Below are 16,425 nucleotides of genomic sequence, written 5' to 3' on the forward strand. Positions count from 1 at the left end.
CTGCCAGTTTGATACCATGTAATAACACAGTGCCTGAAAATGACAACACATCTTAAACACCATTTTAATTAACAGTTTCAAGCGGGAAATGGTCTTTATTTTACAACTGCTATACTTGCATGATTTTTTATTTTTTTTATATAAAAACACTAACTCCTGTCCAGAAGTCTAGACACATTCTACATACTACAGGTTAAGGCAGTAAAAAAATGTGTTCCTGATAACTGGTCTTGACAATGTCAATTAAAGCTGTCTGAAGACACTCCAGTTCTCCAACAGATCTTTGAAATCCCAAATAATTTGTGAGTGAAAGAAGTTCGTTTTGCTTTCTTCAGAGTTTCAGTAATAGAGGACAGAACAGAATTGGGTATGGCAGAACAGAATTGGGTACGGTAAGTTAAGAAGTGTTAAGGGAAGGGAACATTTGATTTCAATTCATTCCTTAAGTTTAAAAGTCAAAAGGATACAGCTTTAGATGGGAGCCTGAATCAATCAAAAACTGTAGGGAACGGAGAAAACCAATTTTATGCACATTACTGCATTCTTAAAAATATACTGTTATCTTCAACAATTCAAGTAAGGTAATAGATATTATCAAAAATAACTTCATGAACCATACTCAAGTTTCAAATCACATTCTCAAACTTTTAACCCAAAGCAGTTTCATTGTGTTAACTTCATATAATAAACCATGAAGGTCTGACTGTACAAATGGTTAATGATTTGCACTTGTGATTCCTGTAATAGCTAGCAGGCTTGCTAACCAACTTGCTGTAAAGATATGGCAGATTATGTATTTAATCAAAGCACTTTGATTTAGGCATGAAACAAATTCATATGGTTGACATTCTGTGCTTCCAATGCATCACTTGCAAGAGAGGCAAGAAACACCCGCTATTGTACAGACAATTGTTTTTACAAAAAACCCTTCCTTGAAACCAATCTTTTTTTTCCGCAGCTGTAGATGAGAGTATAATCTGTTGTAAACAGGGCACTGTGTTGTAAAACCAGTTGTTTTTTTTTTTTAATTAAGATCTCTCTCCAAAAGTTGGAAAAACAGACTCTTCAGAATGTCTTTCAAATGTAGCATGTTCTGTTTGCTAGATCATAGTTACTTTCCTTTGATTCCTTTTTAAAGATGTTTGTGTTCACAGCAGTTCTGTTTTTAAAAATTGTTTGCAATTTATATAAAATTCTGTACATGTTCACAAATTATTGCATAAACAGCATAATCTTCATGACAGTATTCAGCAACACATGTCCATCTCCAGAAGTTCACGTTTCTCTTCTTGCTTTTTTCTTCTTTTTAACTTGTTTGGGGGATTCCCAGCTTTCTTCAGACTTTGCTAAAAACAAAAGATAACTACAGTGTTAGGACTGAGAAAGTTTACACAGAACTGACTTTTAAAATCTTGGATAGTGCACTCCGTATTATTATGAAGTAGTTCAGAACAATCAAGTAGCATGATTTTTGAAGAAGAGTTCTATTCAACCTACTTTTTTTGCACCACAAAGAGTGATACACAATGAAGGTCAATTATTTCATAAATGTGTTATTTACAGTAGGCTCTTTATTATTTTTTGGCTAACTGGAAATAATATACATGTACACAATTGACATTAATTATTCACTTTTATATTTAGTGGTTAAAACCAGTGTAATCTGATAAGTGACATGTCAGAAGAGTATTTTTAAAAATAGTGAACCACATAAAGGCATGGTTACATGGAATCCATAATCAAATAAAACAGCACTATGTTATTTTGTTAGAACAGACAGCCTTAAAATATGCTGGCTGCCAAAAGTGGTAAATCAGGTGAAATATTTTATATACTGAACATAAGAGGTATTCTTTCAATTGCTGAGGCATGAATCAGTCACAAAAGCTTTCATATTTTAGAACCAGAACAGAAAGTTCCGAGTTGACACATTGACTTGAAAGATTCTATTGTTTAATATTGTTTAATATTGTTTAATATATTCAAAACCAAGAAGCCAATTTGTGCAGACTAATACCATGAAATCGTCTAGTTTCTTCTGCAGTCATTAAAAACTGATTGAGTACTTCAACACTTAGCCAGAAACTTCTTAGGAAATGTCAGTATTTATCAATCTCATTAGAAAGTCTAATTCAAACAACTTTTTTTTTTAAGCAATGCCTTTCACATCCTGACTTCCCTTCTAATTTTTCCATGTTACTGGGCAAGTACTTCAGTATAAGCACTTTTGCTGAGTACAACAGAGGATACGTTTGACATGTCTGGGCACAGCATATTTTTAAAAAGCAATATACCTGCAGTTCAGCCCAATGTATGTGCTGTTAGGCTACAAAAGTTTATCATCCAGTACCTTACTACTCCCATATTAGCAACTGGTTTCCTGCACAATTACTACATTTCGTGGAAGCATATGGAAAAAGATGTTAATGAGCAAAGTTAAGAAGTCAAAAAAAACCCAGTAGGTTGAAAACTGAATTGCTTCCCCCCCGCCAAATTTCTGGTAGCTAAACACCCTGTCAACTGCTATGTTAGTACCCATCTGTTCCACTGAAGACTCGCAAGCAGACCTTTGAAACAGTATTGGCAGAACTACTTAGTCACAGCATGCAGCTCCAGTCCTGATGGTGAAGAGTACGCCCAAATGTCTGTTAAGGACTGGACAAGGCCAACAGACATTTTCAGTCATTCAAGTATACAAAGCCAGTTTTTTCCTCATAGTGAAAGCACATTTGACAAAGTACTTCAGTGAAAGCTACAATATGGCAAGACATATAAATGAAATACTTAAGTACCTGATATGGCACTCTAAACCCAAACCTCAAGGCAAAGCGTTCTGACTATATATGCTCCACAGGGAAAAAAGCACGTCCTGAATTCAGACAAATGACTTGTACTGAGATACTTACTCTGTGGAGGAGGCACACTGTTTTGCTTAATATTGGGACTAGAAACATCCGTCTCTTGCAGCATCTGTGGCACTTGGGAAGCGATCTTGTCAGAATCGCTCTCTGATACAATTACAGATGGCTCAGTAGAAACAGCAAGCGAAGGAGCCTCCTCAGGCTATTTGAAAAACAGAAAAAAAATTTCCAAAAGTTTATTAAATCATACAACAGAAAAACATTCTCATACAGTGTTATTTTGGCAGTATACTTAGCAGCTGATGGAAAGATGGCATTGAAAAATTTAGCCAATATTAAAATCCTTTAAAATTTTAAATCAAGGCTGCAAGACTCTCACTGCCATCTAGTGCCAAAACTCTTAGTTGCAGACAAGCAGAGACAAACTACACGAATTCTTCTTAAAATACATGACATGCAAAGGGAGAACAATATAAAAATCACTAAGATCCTAAAAAGATTCTAGAATACATATTCAGAAGAGATGCAAGATAGCGACACATATGCATTTAGTTGCAAGGCAAACAGGCAAGCTGTATAGGTCCAAATATGCAACTCAAATCAAATAAAAACTTTTAGTATTTAGAAAGCGTTTGCAACCATTCCTATCAACTGGTCAATATACTCTGTATGCTTATATTAGCATAACATATTTGGGAGAGCAGTCAAAAAGTATTTCAGTGTACAATATTTTAGGAAGAACTGCCAAGTAAAAGATACTCCTAGTATTTTCCAATTATCCTGTCTATTTTGAAGGTTCCCACTACAGAGACAAGATGTAACTGTAGCATACTGTGTAGCACTTACTGAAATTAAAGTACAGTAAAACAGAAGTCAAAATGTAAAAAACATTTTGACATTCCAATAGGAAAGTCAGAACAGAAAAACCATATGATCCCACAGTAGGTGACCTAATGACAAAAGAATTCAAGTAAAAGTGTATTAGCAAACAGTGCTCAGTCAGGCAATAAGCCCCAAACTTTAGGATGTGATTAAAGTCATGGCTGTAGTTGCACCACAACAGACAGGACTTGGAATTGACATAACAAAACAGTGAAGTTTACATCCAGCCCTTGATGTGGATATAACACTGAACCTACACTATAGTCACCGATTTGTACTGTTTCCATCACTGTAATTTAAGCATCTCAAAAATTTAGTCAGAACATACAAAAGAGCAAAAGGAGACACTTTTTTACTTTTCATTTAAATCATACCATACTGAGCAATAAGTTAAACAGCTATTATTAAAAAAAAAAACAAACCCAACATATGAATTTAGAGGGTAGCAGTTCTCTAGCCTTTTATGAATAAAGGAGTTTGGTGTGCCCTTACACATAAACTGAATCAAGTTTTTTCATAACTATCATTGCAATATTTCATCTTAATCAACTGAAAATATAATAATCTTGAACATTTTTTTATTATCAACCATGCTGATAAAATGAACTCCCATCCTACAGGATTTCCACGCTTAGATAATTCCAACGTTGTCTAAGGGTTAGCAATCGTCAGCTACATAGATACGTGAACTCTAACAAAAGGATGTGGCCTCTAAAAGAGAAGGAGGACTTAAAGCTCCTAGTTCTGCAAGGGAATTGACTCAGGTCACTGGTACCATAGTTTTGTTAGGACAGAGTCACTCCACCTGTGGGTAAAGCAACTCAATTAAGATTTAAATGGCATACAGCTGTCTCAGGCTGACTAACAAACAGCCCACAGCTTGAATATTAAAGCACACAGCATTACTGCAAATGTAATGATACAGCTACATACAGCATTATCTGGATATTTTTCCAAATACCATACTTCTGTCTGAATTTTGGATGAGGGGAAATGGATAATGATATCAAACATTAAGAATTGGGTACTGCTCTTCGCTAGGATATTCTGCGTTAACAAACGAGTTCAGAAAGGAAACCTGAAACAATGAATACAGCCTATCAGATAATATAAATAGTTATATGCATAATTCTATGATTTATTAATGAAGTAGTGACTTGTGAAACTGTTACAAATTAAGGATTTCCAAAGATGTCTCTTCATTTAAAACCTGTGATAAAATGCCAAATGTTTTCCACACAGCCCAATGTATAATAGGGGAAAAACATCATTACCAGGTAAAAATTTGAAGTGTTCAATATTCAGCTGTTTCCAGTCTTTATGAGGATATTCTGGATAACAACTTATTTGTACTCTAATATCAGTTTATTTTTCCTCATATTTGGTTCTCATGTTCTGGAGCATTTGCTCAAGACTAGATTACCAACCTTGGAAACTTAAGTCATTCATTTCACACATCAGTCACAGACTGTTTCTAAAAGTTTTTGGAACAGCCAAGTCAAACAACATCAGAAGGCATCTTTGCATGTGTGAAATTACAGTACAGCCAAATCTGATAGCAAGGAGACTTGAGAAAGACTGAAAGACCATCTGCATTGTCAGACACAACAATTCACAAATTGTCCTTTATCAAGCCCCACTAACTTCCAGGGAATGTTGTTAATAGTTTTGTTTGTCCTTTGCCTTCACACCAAGTTTAATATAGACTATGACTTGTTTCACAAAATGGCCATCAACACAGCTATACAGGCACATATATGAGCAGATTGAATTTAAGGTTCAAGAGTTACAGTAGCACTCGAGCACTCAAAAAATAGCGCACAGTGTAAGTCTACATCAGAGCTGATGCGATCGAATCACTTAGAGTTTGGTATGGTTTTAAACACTAAACAATTGAGCAAAGTCTGCTGAAACTGGGCAGATACTTTAGCAGTGCCAACACCTTGTGAGGAAAAAAATAAACTATCTAACTGCAGATGAAAAGAATTATTACATTTAGCTGAAAAGTATTTCTCAAATCAATTTAGATTTTTAAACAGCAAGAGTTAGCCTTTTGGGATGCACCAGTACACCTTTTTCTAGACGTCAAAAAAACCCACCGTGATGTCACAATCCAAGTATGAGTTTTCTGTCTATGCATTTTCAACTATGGCCTCCAACACAAGCCCATGTATTTGCTTTTAAGTTTTTTAAAAAACACACACTGCCAGGAATAAAGCCACTTGCACACATAGGCAGATGTCTTTTTTCAGATACAGGTTCAAAAAAAAAAAACCTACAAAAACCAACTTTGCACTGGTCAGATAGAATAGGTAGCTGTTGCTAACCTTGAATAAAGGTTGAACTGAACCTAAACTAAATAATTATAGTAAAAGCTCTACTTTGATGTAGGATATTCAGAATAAGCTAAAAGTATGTCTGAATGTGCTTTTCAAGGCACATGTTCTCAATAACCACTTTCTGTACTTTGGTGACCTGCAACCTCTTATAAGAGATTCCATTCTAATATTTTCACTTGAATCTTAAGACCTTGTTATCTTTACAAAACAAATGCTCAGCAATTAAGAAGTAAAACTCAGTATTCTGACAGATATTCTGTAATACCAAACTGCTGTCTCGCTGGTATTGTTCATACTTTATGGAACACAAACCAAATACCACTAGAAATATTAAATACTTTACTTCTTCCTACAAAGTGATGCTTGTAGGATAAGAGTACCTAGAAAAGCTGTTAGCTGGAGAAAGATTAAAGAGAGTTTGTATTCTCTAGAATATTTGTTTCAACTGTGAGCTTAAGCAAACAGTCAGTTTGTGAATTGGTTCAAATAAAACCTTTTCTTGTTCAGTCATTAACATTAAACTCAGCACAGCCATTAAAAATCAAATTTAGGCTGCATTTAAGTCAGAGTATAGTAAGTTAGTAACACTTCATTCTGTTGCAATGAAACAGTAAAATACGCTATTAGTCTTGCGCTGACCTATTAGGTCTTAGGTTTCCAGATTTCAAAGTTTTAAACTATTGCTTGAGTATTCAAACAAGAAAGTAACTTGAGTGTCATGAAAGTGACAACCGATTCAGAAGATACTGCTTTTCAGAGTAGACATCCTTTTTAAAACTCCTAACTGACCTACATCTAAAATTCAGCTTCTCCATCACCTGTATATTCATAAGCATACAGCTTGAAGCAGTCTTCTTACTGTAACCTTACCTACACAAATTAATGTTTCAATGAACTTTTGAGCAGTTCAAAATCAGAAATTGTAACATAAACCAAGTTTTGTATCCCTACCTTAGCTGGTTCACTAGTACTTATGGTCTTCAGCGAAAAAGCTATTTCCTGCTGTGGTTGAACTTTTGAGGTATCCTCCTGAAACTCCTCTCCAGCTTCTCTATCCAGTTCTTCAGTGTCCTACAAAAAGGGGCGGGGGGGAGGTGGGAGGGGAAAGAAAAAGAGCCTGTGTTTGCATGAAAGTTCTGACTCTTTCCAAAAAAAATTTGTACAAGCTAATATTAACCTACACTAACATTCAAAATTTATAGAACATAACACAAAAATACCCATAGAACCCATTAAATCCTGGAAAGCAGTACTCTTCGTGCAATTTGCTAACAAAAATCCCGATCTCTGAATGAACTCCACTTCACAGTCCTCTGAAATTATAAGGATGTGAAATTAAACTGAAGTTACTCCAAAAACGTTGCAAAAATATCACGACGAGACTTGACTGCTCTCAATTCGGTGTTTTGTTACACGTAAAATGTTTTAAAATGCAAGCTCTGCATATTAACCTGTAAAGTTTTCTATCATATATTAAGCTTTAGTAGTATTTTTGCAATCCAATTTAGTCTGCCATGATGCCTGTAAGACAAACCTCTCGGTACGGAAACTGAAAACATATCTTAAGTATCCAAGAGTCTCAACCTTTACTCCTTAAACACTCTAATGGTGGAAAGTTTACATTTTGCACAAGGAATTAGAGTAGTTACATTTGTCTATAGCACCAGAAGAATCTTGTGGCTGAAAACAGAACACAAGCCTCTGGTTTTAAGCTGGAAATACCTCTTGAAACACTGCTCCTTCCACTTACTCTCCCTGGAACCTTGTGAAAACACAGTCACTGTCTAAGTGTGTTAATTCCTGACAGGAAAGAATATATATTGTCTTATCTAGCTCTGAAGGTAGCTTCCATTGCCTTGACAAGTGTTCACATTCATATTCTTTGAGTTTAGCGTTTAAGTACAATCAATGAGAAAGATGACAATGCTTAAATGAACACGTTCGATTTTCAGAAGATAAATACACAAATTTTAATTGAGTTTGAATTAGGATCAGCAAGTTAAATTACTAAACTGCTACAATAAGGATAACTTATCTGTGATGTATTAGCAGTTCTGTCTGCTCCTATCAAGCAACACCCCCTAATTTTCCATAAAAATTTAATGCAGAGAAATTATCATCTTTAAACTGTTGATCTCAGACTGATGGACTGAAAGAAAAGGTAACAAAATCAGAATGGCTGGAGACCAATGTGCAGAATAAATGAATCTGATTATGCTAATATGGACAGTAGGATTCCACTCAACATACACAACGTAAAAGGCAGCTCACAGGCAATGGAAAATAAAATAATTTCAGAATGCACTCCCCGACCATAAGATCCATGCAAAGACATCTGCAGACACCTGTTGACCATAACCTATTAATCTTGACTTAGACTTATAGTCATTGCAGATACTAGAACATGACAGATTTCAATTACAAAAAAGCTGCAGTCCTAGTACCCTCAGTTTGAATTTGCCTCAAAAGAAACACTGCAAACTGACACAAGCATCCACCTCACCACAGACAACTATAATTCTATGTAATCTGAATTCAATCTTTTTAAATTGTTTTAATAAAATCTCAGACTGAAAACATGATAATCATAAAAAGCAAATCCAAAGCAAGAATGACTGAAGTAATGCTTTCCCCCTCTCTCCAATTCACCCAGTCAGATTCAACTGAACATTTTGTAAAGAATGTAAATCATGAATGGCTGTCACTACAAGCAGAAGCAGGATGTATTCTGATCATCAGCTATTAAAAGCTTTTTCCCATTAGGAAAGTACTTGTTTTCATCTATCCAAACATGATTCAGTTGCCAAGTGAAGTGCAATCTGCTTTTGCTATTTTTACAACAAATCTGTTTCAATGTAATTCTTCAAAAGCTATTTAAGTAACAAAACTCCGACCATCCTCAGTTTGCAAATACTATCTATCTCATTCAAATCTGACTCAGAGAGTACCTCCACCTATTAAGTTGAGGCATTGATACTTAACTTTTCACATAAATCAAACTATGACACCACTTCAGAAAACCACTATGTTCTCGTAGGACTGTCCTTTAAGACAGCCTAAGAGAAAACTTCAATTTTCCCTGTTCTCCTAGCTAGCTATGTCCCCCCAAGGCAGCTGTCTTTCAAAGGACAGGAGAAGGCTTCCCGTGCTTCCTCCTGGAAGCACCCCTATAGTACAGAATCCTGATTTGATAGAAAATAAAAAATTCAGGATGAATATTTTCCGCATATTTCAAGCTTTCCATAAATCCATCAAAGCTATGTTGATTCACACATCAAACATGGAATAATTCAAATTAAAGGAAATACTAGTAAGAGAAGTATTACTTTAACTCTAGAGAAACAATCTAATATCATAAAGAAAATTATTTCCCCAAAATAATTTTTGTTTAAGATACTAACACACAAAGTAAGGTGATTTTGTGAATTCTTCACAATTGCCTTTCTGACTATCCAGATTTTGTTCTATTACCTGTGCAGGAGAGTTAGTTTCTTCACCCTGCTTCTTCTTTTTCTTCTTCTTCTTCTTGGATTTGCCACTTGCAGAACTCTGAAGAATTGGCTCTGCTTTTTCTCGTTCATTATCTGAAGGCTTCATACAGAAATATAAGGTATTTAGCATTTAAGATGACAATGAAACATGCCTTCTATAGACTAAACAAGAACGTAACAGCCGTAAGGAATTTAATCGTATATAAAAGTATAAATGAACACAATCTTATCTGTTCAGCTCATTTTCGGAAGACCACATTCTTTACATGCTATCTGGTAATACAGGTACAGGAGATGGGAATGAAAAAGGCAACAGAGCACCATGTACTGGTGGCACAGAAATGTTGTTTTTCATACAGAAAATTAAATAGTGTTAAGAAGTATTTACGAAAACAGATCTAAATCCTCTCTTAGTCTACAATGATGAGATAATCCTTACATTATGGCGAGACCCTAAGATTTGACATGGAGCTAAGTGGCTTCTTCTTTTCTCAATAGTAACAGTCAGCATTTTCCTGCTCTGTGTACACATTAAACACAGCTGTGCTACTCTTATCAGTGTAAAAGAGTTGAGAGATTACCTTTATCATCACCCTTAAATTACTTTAAGAAACAGCAGTGGTAAGGGCAAAGTCTTAGAGCTAAGGACTAAATATCACCTTTTACCTTCTGAACATCAGATATCTCTTCAGGTTGAGGAACAGAAGCAACTTTTTCTTCATCTACCCAGTTTCCCCACTCTTCTGCTGGTGCATTCCAATCAGAGGTGGGATCAGCTGAAGAAAGTCCATCTGCAAAGATTAAAAAGATTTTCAGGAATGTCTCCTTAGTTTAAGGTGCTCTTTGACAGTTTAAAAATGAAAAAAAAATATCTATGCATAAACCCACTTCTTGATATCAAGATATAAATATTAATTTCCTGTATTTCTGAAAAATTTAAAGATTTTAATGGTAGGTGGAAGACTTTCGTAAGCAATGAGTAAGACAGTTATTTTACAGAGCAATCAGATTATAAACCAGTCACAGCAGCAGCTAGCTAGAAGCAATTAAAGCACTTTGAGATACATTTTCTAGACTTTGTGACAAGGCACAACTTTAAGAGTTGTCCTCTATCTTAAACCTTCCTACTATTTTGTGAAAAAAATTAAGATGAACTGTAACACTGATCACTCTTACCCTAGTAAGAATCCTTTACAAGTGATATATCTGAAAGTGCAAATCTTACTGAGCCAAAAGTCATCTTGTAACACTGACTTTTTTAGTAACATTTTTTCTAAGACTCTAAGTCTCTACTCTATTTTGATATCGTTCTTTTATGATGGCACATATTTATGTTGTCACACAGGAATGATAGATTTAAAGGATCAGTTCTATAAAAAATAAAAGTATCTGAAGGGAAGAGCTAAGCCTTAGACTGTCTGTTTAGCAGAAAGTTACAGCAAGCCGATTTTAAAACAGAACACTTTGTAAAAGATCATCTTTCATTTCACACTTATATTAACATCACAAATAATTCTCACCCTCAATCTATGCCAAATTGGAGGAGAAAAGGCAAATTTGGTCTGCCAACCACAGTGGGATTCAGTTTAAACATCTGAAAATCAAGTCAAAGCGAAAAGCAGTAATAAACCCAATTAAATTTACTGGCAAACATTATGAAGCCAAACATACACCAAAAGACCTCAAGATTACTTGTAATACTTTTCCACCTCTTGCTTTCATATAAAAGTATTACCTCAATTACACTTACTTTGGACACTAAAACGTACTGATTTGAAACAACAATTACTACCCAACATGATACTTTACAGTTTGTATACTGCCCTCTCACTAACTGCTTGAAGAAAAAAATCCATTCTTTTTTATTAATAATAAAATTAGTAATATTTGTACATACAGTTAATTTCATTGTCTTTAATCTGATAATGCAGTAAGGTGTATCTGTGTATCACATTGGCCCAAACTTCCATAATTTCCTCACTTCTATTAGCGTACACTTCAATTAGTTGATATCTATGACCGAATTACTCTATTAACAGAAGCTACAGACATAAACATTCTATCCTCAGAAATGTGAATAAATTATGCTTTTGATAATATGTAAAACTGATTACTTTCAAATGATTAACTGATATGCGCTTCCCTTATCCTTAAACCAGATAAAAAGAAAAAAGCTAAGTTTCAAAAGTATCAAAGCAGTCACGCCAAAACTGATGGAATCAAGGTCTGCATCAATCCATTCCACTTTTGCAGTCATGAAACAAGAAGTTGTTCTTAGAGAGAAGGTAACAAGCAAGGCATGTTTTCTGGTCAGTTTCTTGACCAATTTTTCAGCTCAGTGACACCATGAGAGGCACTAAACTGCTTTTTTTAAACATTTTTAGATTTGACTGAATAAAGCTATATATTACAAGGCAGTTTTAAGGCTGAATTTCAGGCTGAAAGCTTTATTCATAGGTACAGTTTCACTAGTAAATATTTAAGAATGGCTGTAACTTTATTATATTCAGCCCTGTTTAGGGAGAGACTCTGGCAAGACCTACAAGAATATTTTAAAATTGGCAGGAAAGGGGTGAGCAAACACCAATTTTACTATAATTGCCAAGTAATTTCAGTGATTTCTATCCTGCATGTGCTTTCTACACACATAAGAACTTCCTAATGTTTACTAAATGAGAAAGTAAGGTAGACTGAATACAGGAGTCTTACATCACATTAAGTTTTCAGTAAGGTACAGACATGTAATAGCAAACTGACTGAAATATGTCTTTTGCAGGCTTGCAGTAGATTTTTCTCATCATTTGAAATAAGACTGTTTTAATTGATTAGCAAGGTTCTCTAGCAAAAGCTAGAGCTACCTTAAAATGCATGAGCTCTTTCACTTCTGAGTTTCAATATCCAAGTATTTTTCCTAAAAATTAACCATTTTCTATTATAATTTTTCAAAATACATCTTCCTGCTTTCTTCAAACTGTCAATTAGCTTCACAGAAGTGAAACATTCCATGTTTTTCTTCAGATTCTCACAACTGGCAAATACAAGTAGCTAGTATAAGTAACCACACTTTAAAGTAAGGGCAATTAACAAAATTTTGTTAATGAACATTTTAGAGGAACATACTTAACCCAGACCATTCGTCATCAACCGGGGGTTGAGCATGACTCAAATCCCACTGAAAATCGGAAGTACCAGCCTGAGAAACTGACTCACTGTTGGATCCTGAAAGGGAATAAATAAAATTGTACTTGTAAGTTAGCAAGTTTCCTGAATTTTCTTGGGTAAAGAAATTCCAATCGAAGTAGGAAAGGAAGACCAAAGCCTCAATGAAAAAGAGTCTGATTCTAAGGACTGCACGGGACAGGAAAACTACAAGGCTCTTGAAAATGAGATATATTCAGAAAATAAGGGAACTGAAGGAGGAAGACAAAATTAAGTCTGGAAGAGAACATAGAAAAAAAAGAGATAAGAAGGGTGAATACCAGCTGTCTATAAAGCTTACAGTAGTCTCCTCAAACTGCAAAATACAGGGTAGTAATTTTACTACCCATAAAATTTTGTTGTATCAGTAACAACACGTACAGAGAGAAGCTTAAAAGAAAATAGTAGAAAGAAACCTCATCAATTACATTCCAGATATAGGAATTAAATTATTCATTACTAAGAGTCTAATTCTTATTTCAAGTAAAAGGTTTCAGGAACATAAAAGCATCATGAAAAACAACAGTTAAGGCAAATACCAGTCATGATAACAGGAAGTGTTAGACATCTAACATCACTATTTTAAAAAAGGCACCAGCAAACAGAAACCATTTTATAAAAAAATAACCCCCCAAAACCTCAGTTGTGAGACTTAAAGAAATTAATATTACTTTACTTTTGAAGTGAAGTTTAAATAGGGCCATAGCTACGTGGGTCTATTTTATAAGCACCCCTGCAAAAGAACCCTCTGATGACAGGAAACTTGACATGTTCTCATTTTTTGCTAGCCAGTCACAAGAAAGAAGTAAATATTTATTCATGTTGTCACTTTGCATTACAACATTGTTGGCTAAGCTGCAAAGATGATGGATATACTTCACTGCCTTCACACTTCTCTCTCAAAGTTGGAATGGTGGTATTGCAGATGACTCTCAGATCAGTCTGTCGCCCCACCTTATTAACTAAACTTTCTTAGGTTTTAGCCTAGAGACTGAACTTCAATTCAAATGGCTCCCTGGGAAGTGTTATTTTATTAACATGCTCTGTACCGTTACGACTTTGTTTCTTCATTTTCTTTAAGACAAGGTTCCTGTTAAGTTTTCAGTAAGTGAACTGTTCTTTGGAAAGTCTGATAAATTAGACCTTGGCATTTATAACTTCTTTGTTATCCTGGCTCAGACGTGCACAGAGAATGAAGCACTTGCGAGCTGTAGGACACTGAGCTTGAGTTCCACAGTTACGACTGTAAACTGTAATACAAGTAAACATAGCCTAAGTGCATAAGCACTTGGCCAACTACTTCCTAAAAGAAAATAGATGTGCCAAGCTCGTTAGATAACTGGAGTAAGCAAGCAAGACCAGAAAACCTGACACATGATCCCTTTATTGCATAATAAATCACTGTAGCACTTATGTCGGTAGTTTAACACACAAAATTTTTTATGAAGCCAGGTTTGCACTCTACAGCAATTTCACCCTTCAAAAAAAGAAAACCCCAGAGCTCAGCCTTCCCACTCATCATATAGACAAAAGACTCAAGACTTAAAATCCTGCCTATGGGATATATTTTGAAAGTAGTGCTTCAGTTCCTTGAAGGGGAAAATCCCAACCATCAAATAACAAATCTCCCAGATGATCAGGGTAAACAAGACTTTCCTAGAAAGCCATCTTCGGATCTTCAACCTGAGACATTGCAACACTGAGCAGTCGCTTATGTCCATTATTTAGAGTCCACACACAAACAGGAAGGCTAAATAAGGAGTATCACCTTCTTACTAATTTAGCTTTTGATTATCAATTTAAACCAGTTACTTTATCGCATAATTTCAGCATAACAAAAAAGCCTTTTAGGCTTTCATAAAATGTTTTCTTCAACCTGTTTCCAGTTACCAGTACTATTTTCAAAGAACACTTGGCAAATCTTATTTCTACCTGGTGGAGTAGAAGAGAATGGAAAAATCTTTGGAAGGGCATACATACCAGAAACTCCAGGAGTTAATCCAAATGAAGAGAAAGAAGTAGAATTCTGTTCAGAGGTATTAATCCTTGCATCCACATTCCAAGCAGCTGTGGGGAAGGAAAAGAAAAAGGAAAAGAAAAAAAATTCACATTGCTGGCAATGTTGAGAAAGTAAGATATTTAATTATGAATAGGGCCAGAAAAACAGTGGGCATTCCAGCCATGTTAACATTTCGCATAACTTGAGGGCATTATTTTGCTTATTACATCAGACAATCAGTGCTGATAGAGATGTGACTGTGTAAACACTGAGCCTGAAACAAATTTCAAGATTTCTAAGATCATCTTCCTTCTACAGCCTTCTGTATGTATAAACTTCTCACAAAGGAACAGTAAATTCTGGTTTAAGCCCCATACTTTTATTCTCCTTCCCATTATTGCAATCATCTAAGTTATTAAAAAGCATATTTATTTGCTCTGTAGGTGAAACCTAGCTTGGGTCAAATTGTATATATGTTAAAGAACAGAAATGAGTTCAGAACAATTTTTGACAAGTAGGAAATACTACTTAAAAATTAAGATATACTTGACTGTTAAGTGTAAGGTAGAAAATAAGCAGAAATAATCAGTGGCACTTATGTGTCAGAAGAAACATCTGGTTAGAATGTGATTCTAAATAAAAACTACTAGTAGCTTTTATTTAGAATTACATTTATTTAATTGGAGGGGCAGGTGCTCAAAACTGGACAGAGTATTCCAGATGTGGTTCAAGTGGATAATCACTATCCCCAATCTACTGACTCCTGTTAATAGAGCCCAGAATACTGTTGGTGTCCTTTGCTGCTGGGGCCTATGGCTGGCTCATGTCCAGCTTGGTGTCCACCAGGACCCCTTATCCACAGAGCTGCTCTCCAGACAGTCAGTCCCCAGCCAGGGGTGCTTCCTACCCAGGTGCAGCACTTCACTTTGTCCTTGCTGAAATTCCTCAGGTTCCTGTTGGCCCATTCCTCCAGCTAGTTTAGGTCCCTCTGGATGGCACCCCTGATCTGGACTGTATCAACTGGTTCTCCACTCCCCACTCAAGTTTGGTGTAGTCTGTGAATCTGATGTGAACAATACTATTGCCTCCTCCAGGTCATTTATAAAGATAATAAATAGGACAGCTTTAAGTAGAGCCCTGTGATATCCCCCTTGTTACCAGCCTCCAGGAAAAGCATGACCCCTGAAACCTACCTTTTGAGCCTAACCAGTTTTTTAATCATCCTAACTTGGATACAATAACACTGTGAGAGACTGTTGAAAGCATTACAAAAGTCACAAAGAAAGACAACCACTGCTCTCCCTCACCCACAAAACTAGTCATTTTACCAGAAGCAAGTCAGCCAAGTCAGGCGTGATGTATTCTCAATAACAAAACCAACAAGCAGCCGGTCACAGTGACTAAGAACCACCTTATTAGAACATACAGCAGAATACAGCTAACTTGAATATCAAAAAAGCCCTTTGCCTCTACTTGGCAATAGTAAAGCTTCCAATGGTATAGCAGGTTCAGCCGCAGGAACCACATTTCAAGGTATGCAAGACACAAGAGGTCTAGACTAAAGCAACTTTGCTGATTACAAAGGAACACTGCTTTCTAGAAGAGACTAGGATCACAGACTGAACAGTGGGAAGGACCATATTACAGCATCTACT

The 16,425-nt window shown here is 35.6% G+C and overlaps 1 protein-coding gene across 1 annotated transcript in view; it reads right to left on the bottom strand.

Moving 5' to 3' along the window:
* Positions 1 to 651: 651 nt before the first annotated feature.
* Positions 652 to 16,425, bottom strand: part of MTDH (metadherin) — a 113,755-nt gene continuing 97,981 nt past the window's right edge. Inside the window, exons 7-13 of the mRNA XM_009891922.1 lie at positions 14,752 to 14,838; positions 12,694 to 12,792; positions 10,240 to 10,364; positions 9,554 to 9,673; positions 7,034 to 7,153; positions 2,907 to 3,063; positions 652 to 1,346 (exon numbers count right to left, since the gene is read on the bottom strand). Of these exons, the coding sequence (XP_009890224.1) occupies positions 1,276 to 1,346; positions 2,907 to 3,063; positions 7,034 to 7,153; positions 9,554 to 9,673; positions 10,240 to 10,364; positions 12,694 to 12,792; positions 14,752 to 14,838 (779 nt within the window). The 3' untranslated portion in view covers positions 652 to 1,275. The remainder of the gene's footprint in view (positions 1,347 to 2,906; positions 3,064 to 7,033; positions 7,154 to 9,553; positions 9,674 to 10,239; positions 10,365 to 12,693; positions 12,793 to 14,751; positions 14,839 to 16,425) is intronic.

This window comes from Charadrius vociferus, unplaced genomic scaffold, assembly GCF_000708025.1.
Source record: "Charadrius vociferus isolate BGI_N301 unplaced genomic scaffold, ASM70802v2 scaffold15, whole genome shotgun sequence".
In the NCBI taxonomy this organism is placed as follows: Eukaryota; Metazoa; Chordata; class Aves; order Charadriiformes; family Charadriidae; genus Charadrius; species Charadrius vociferus.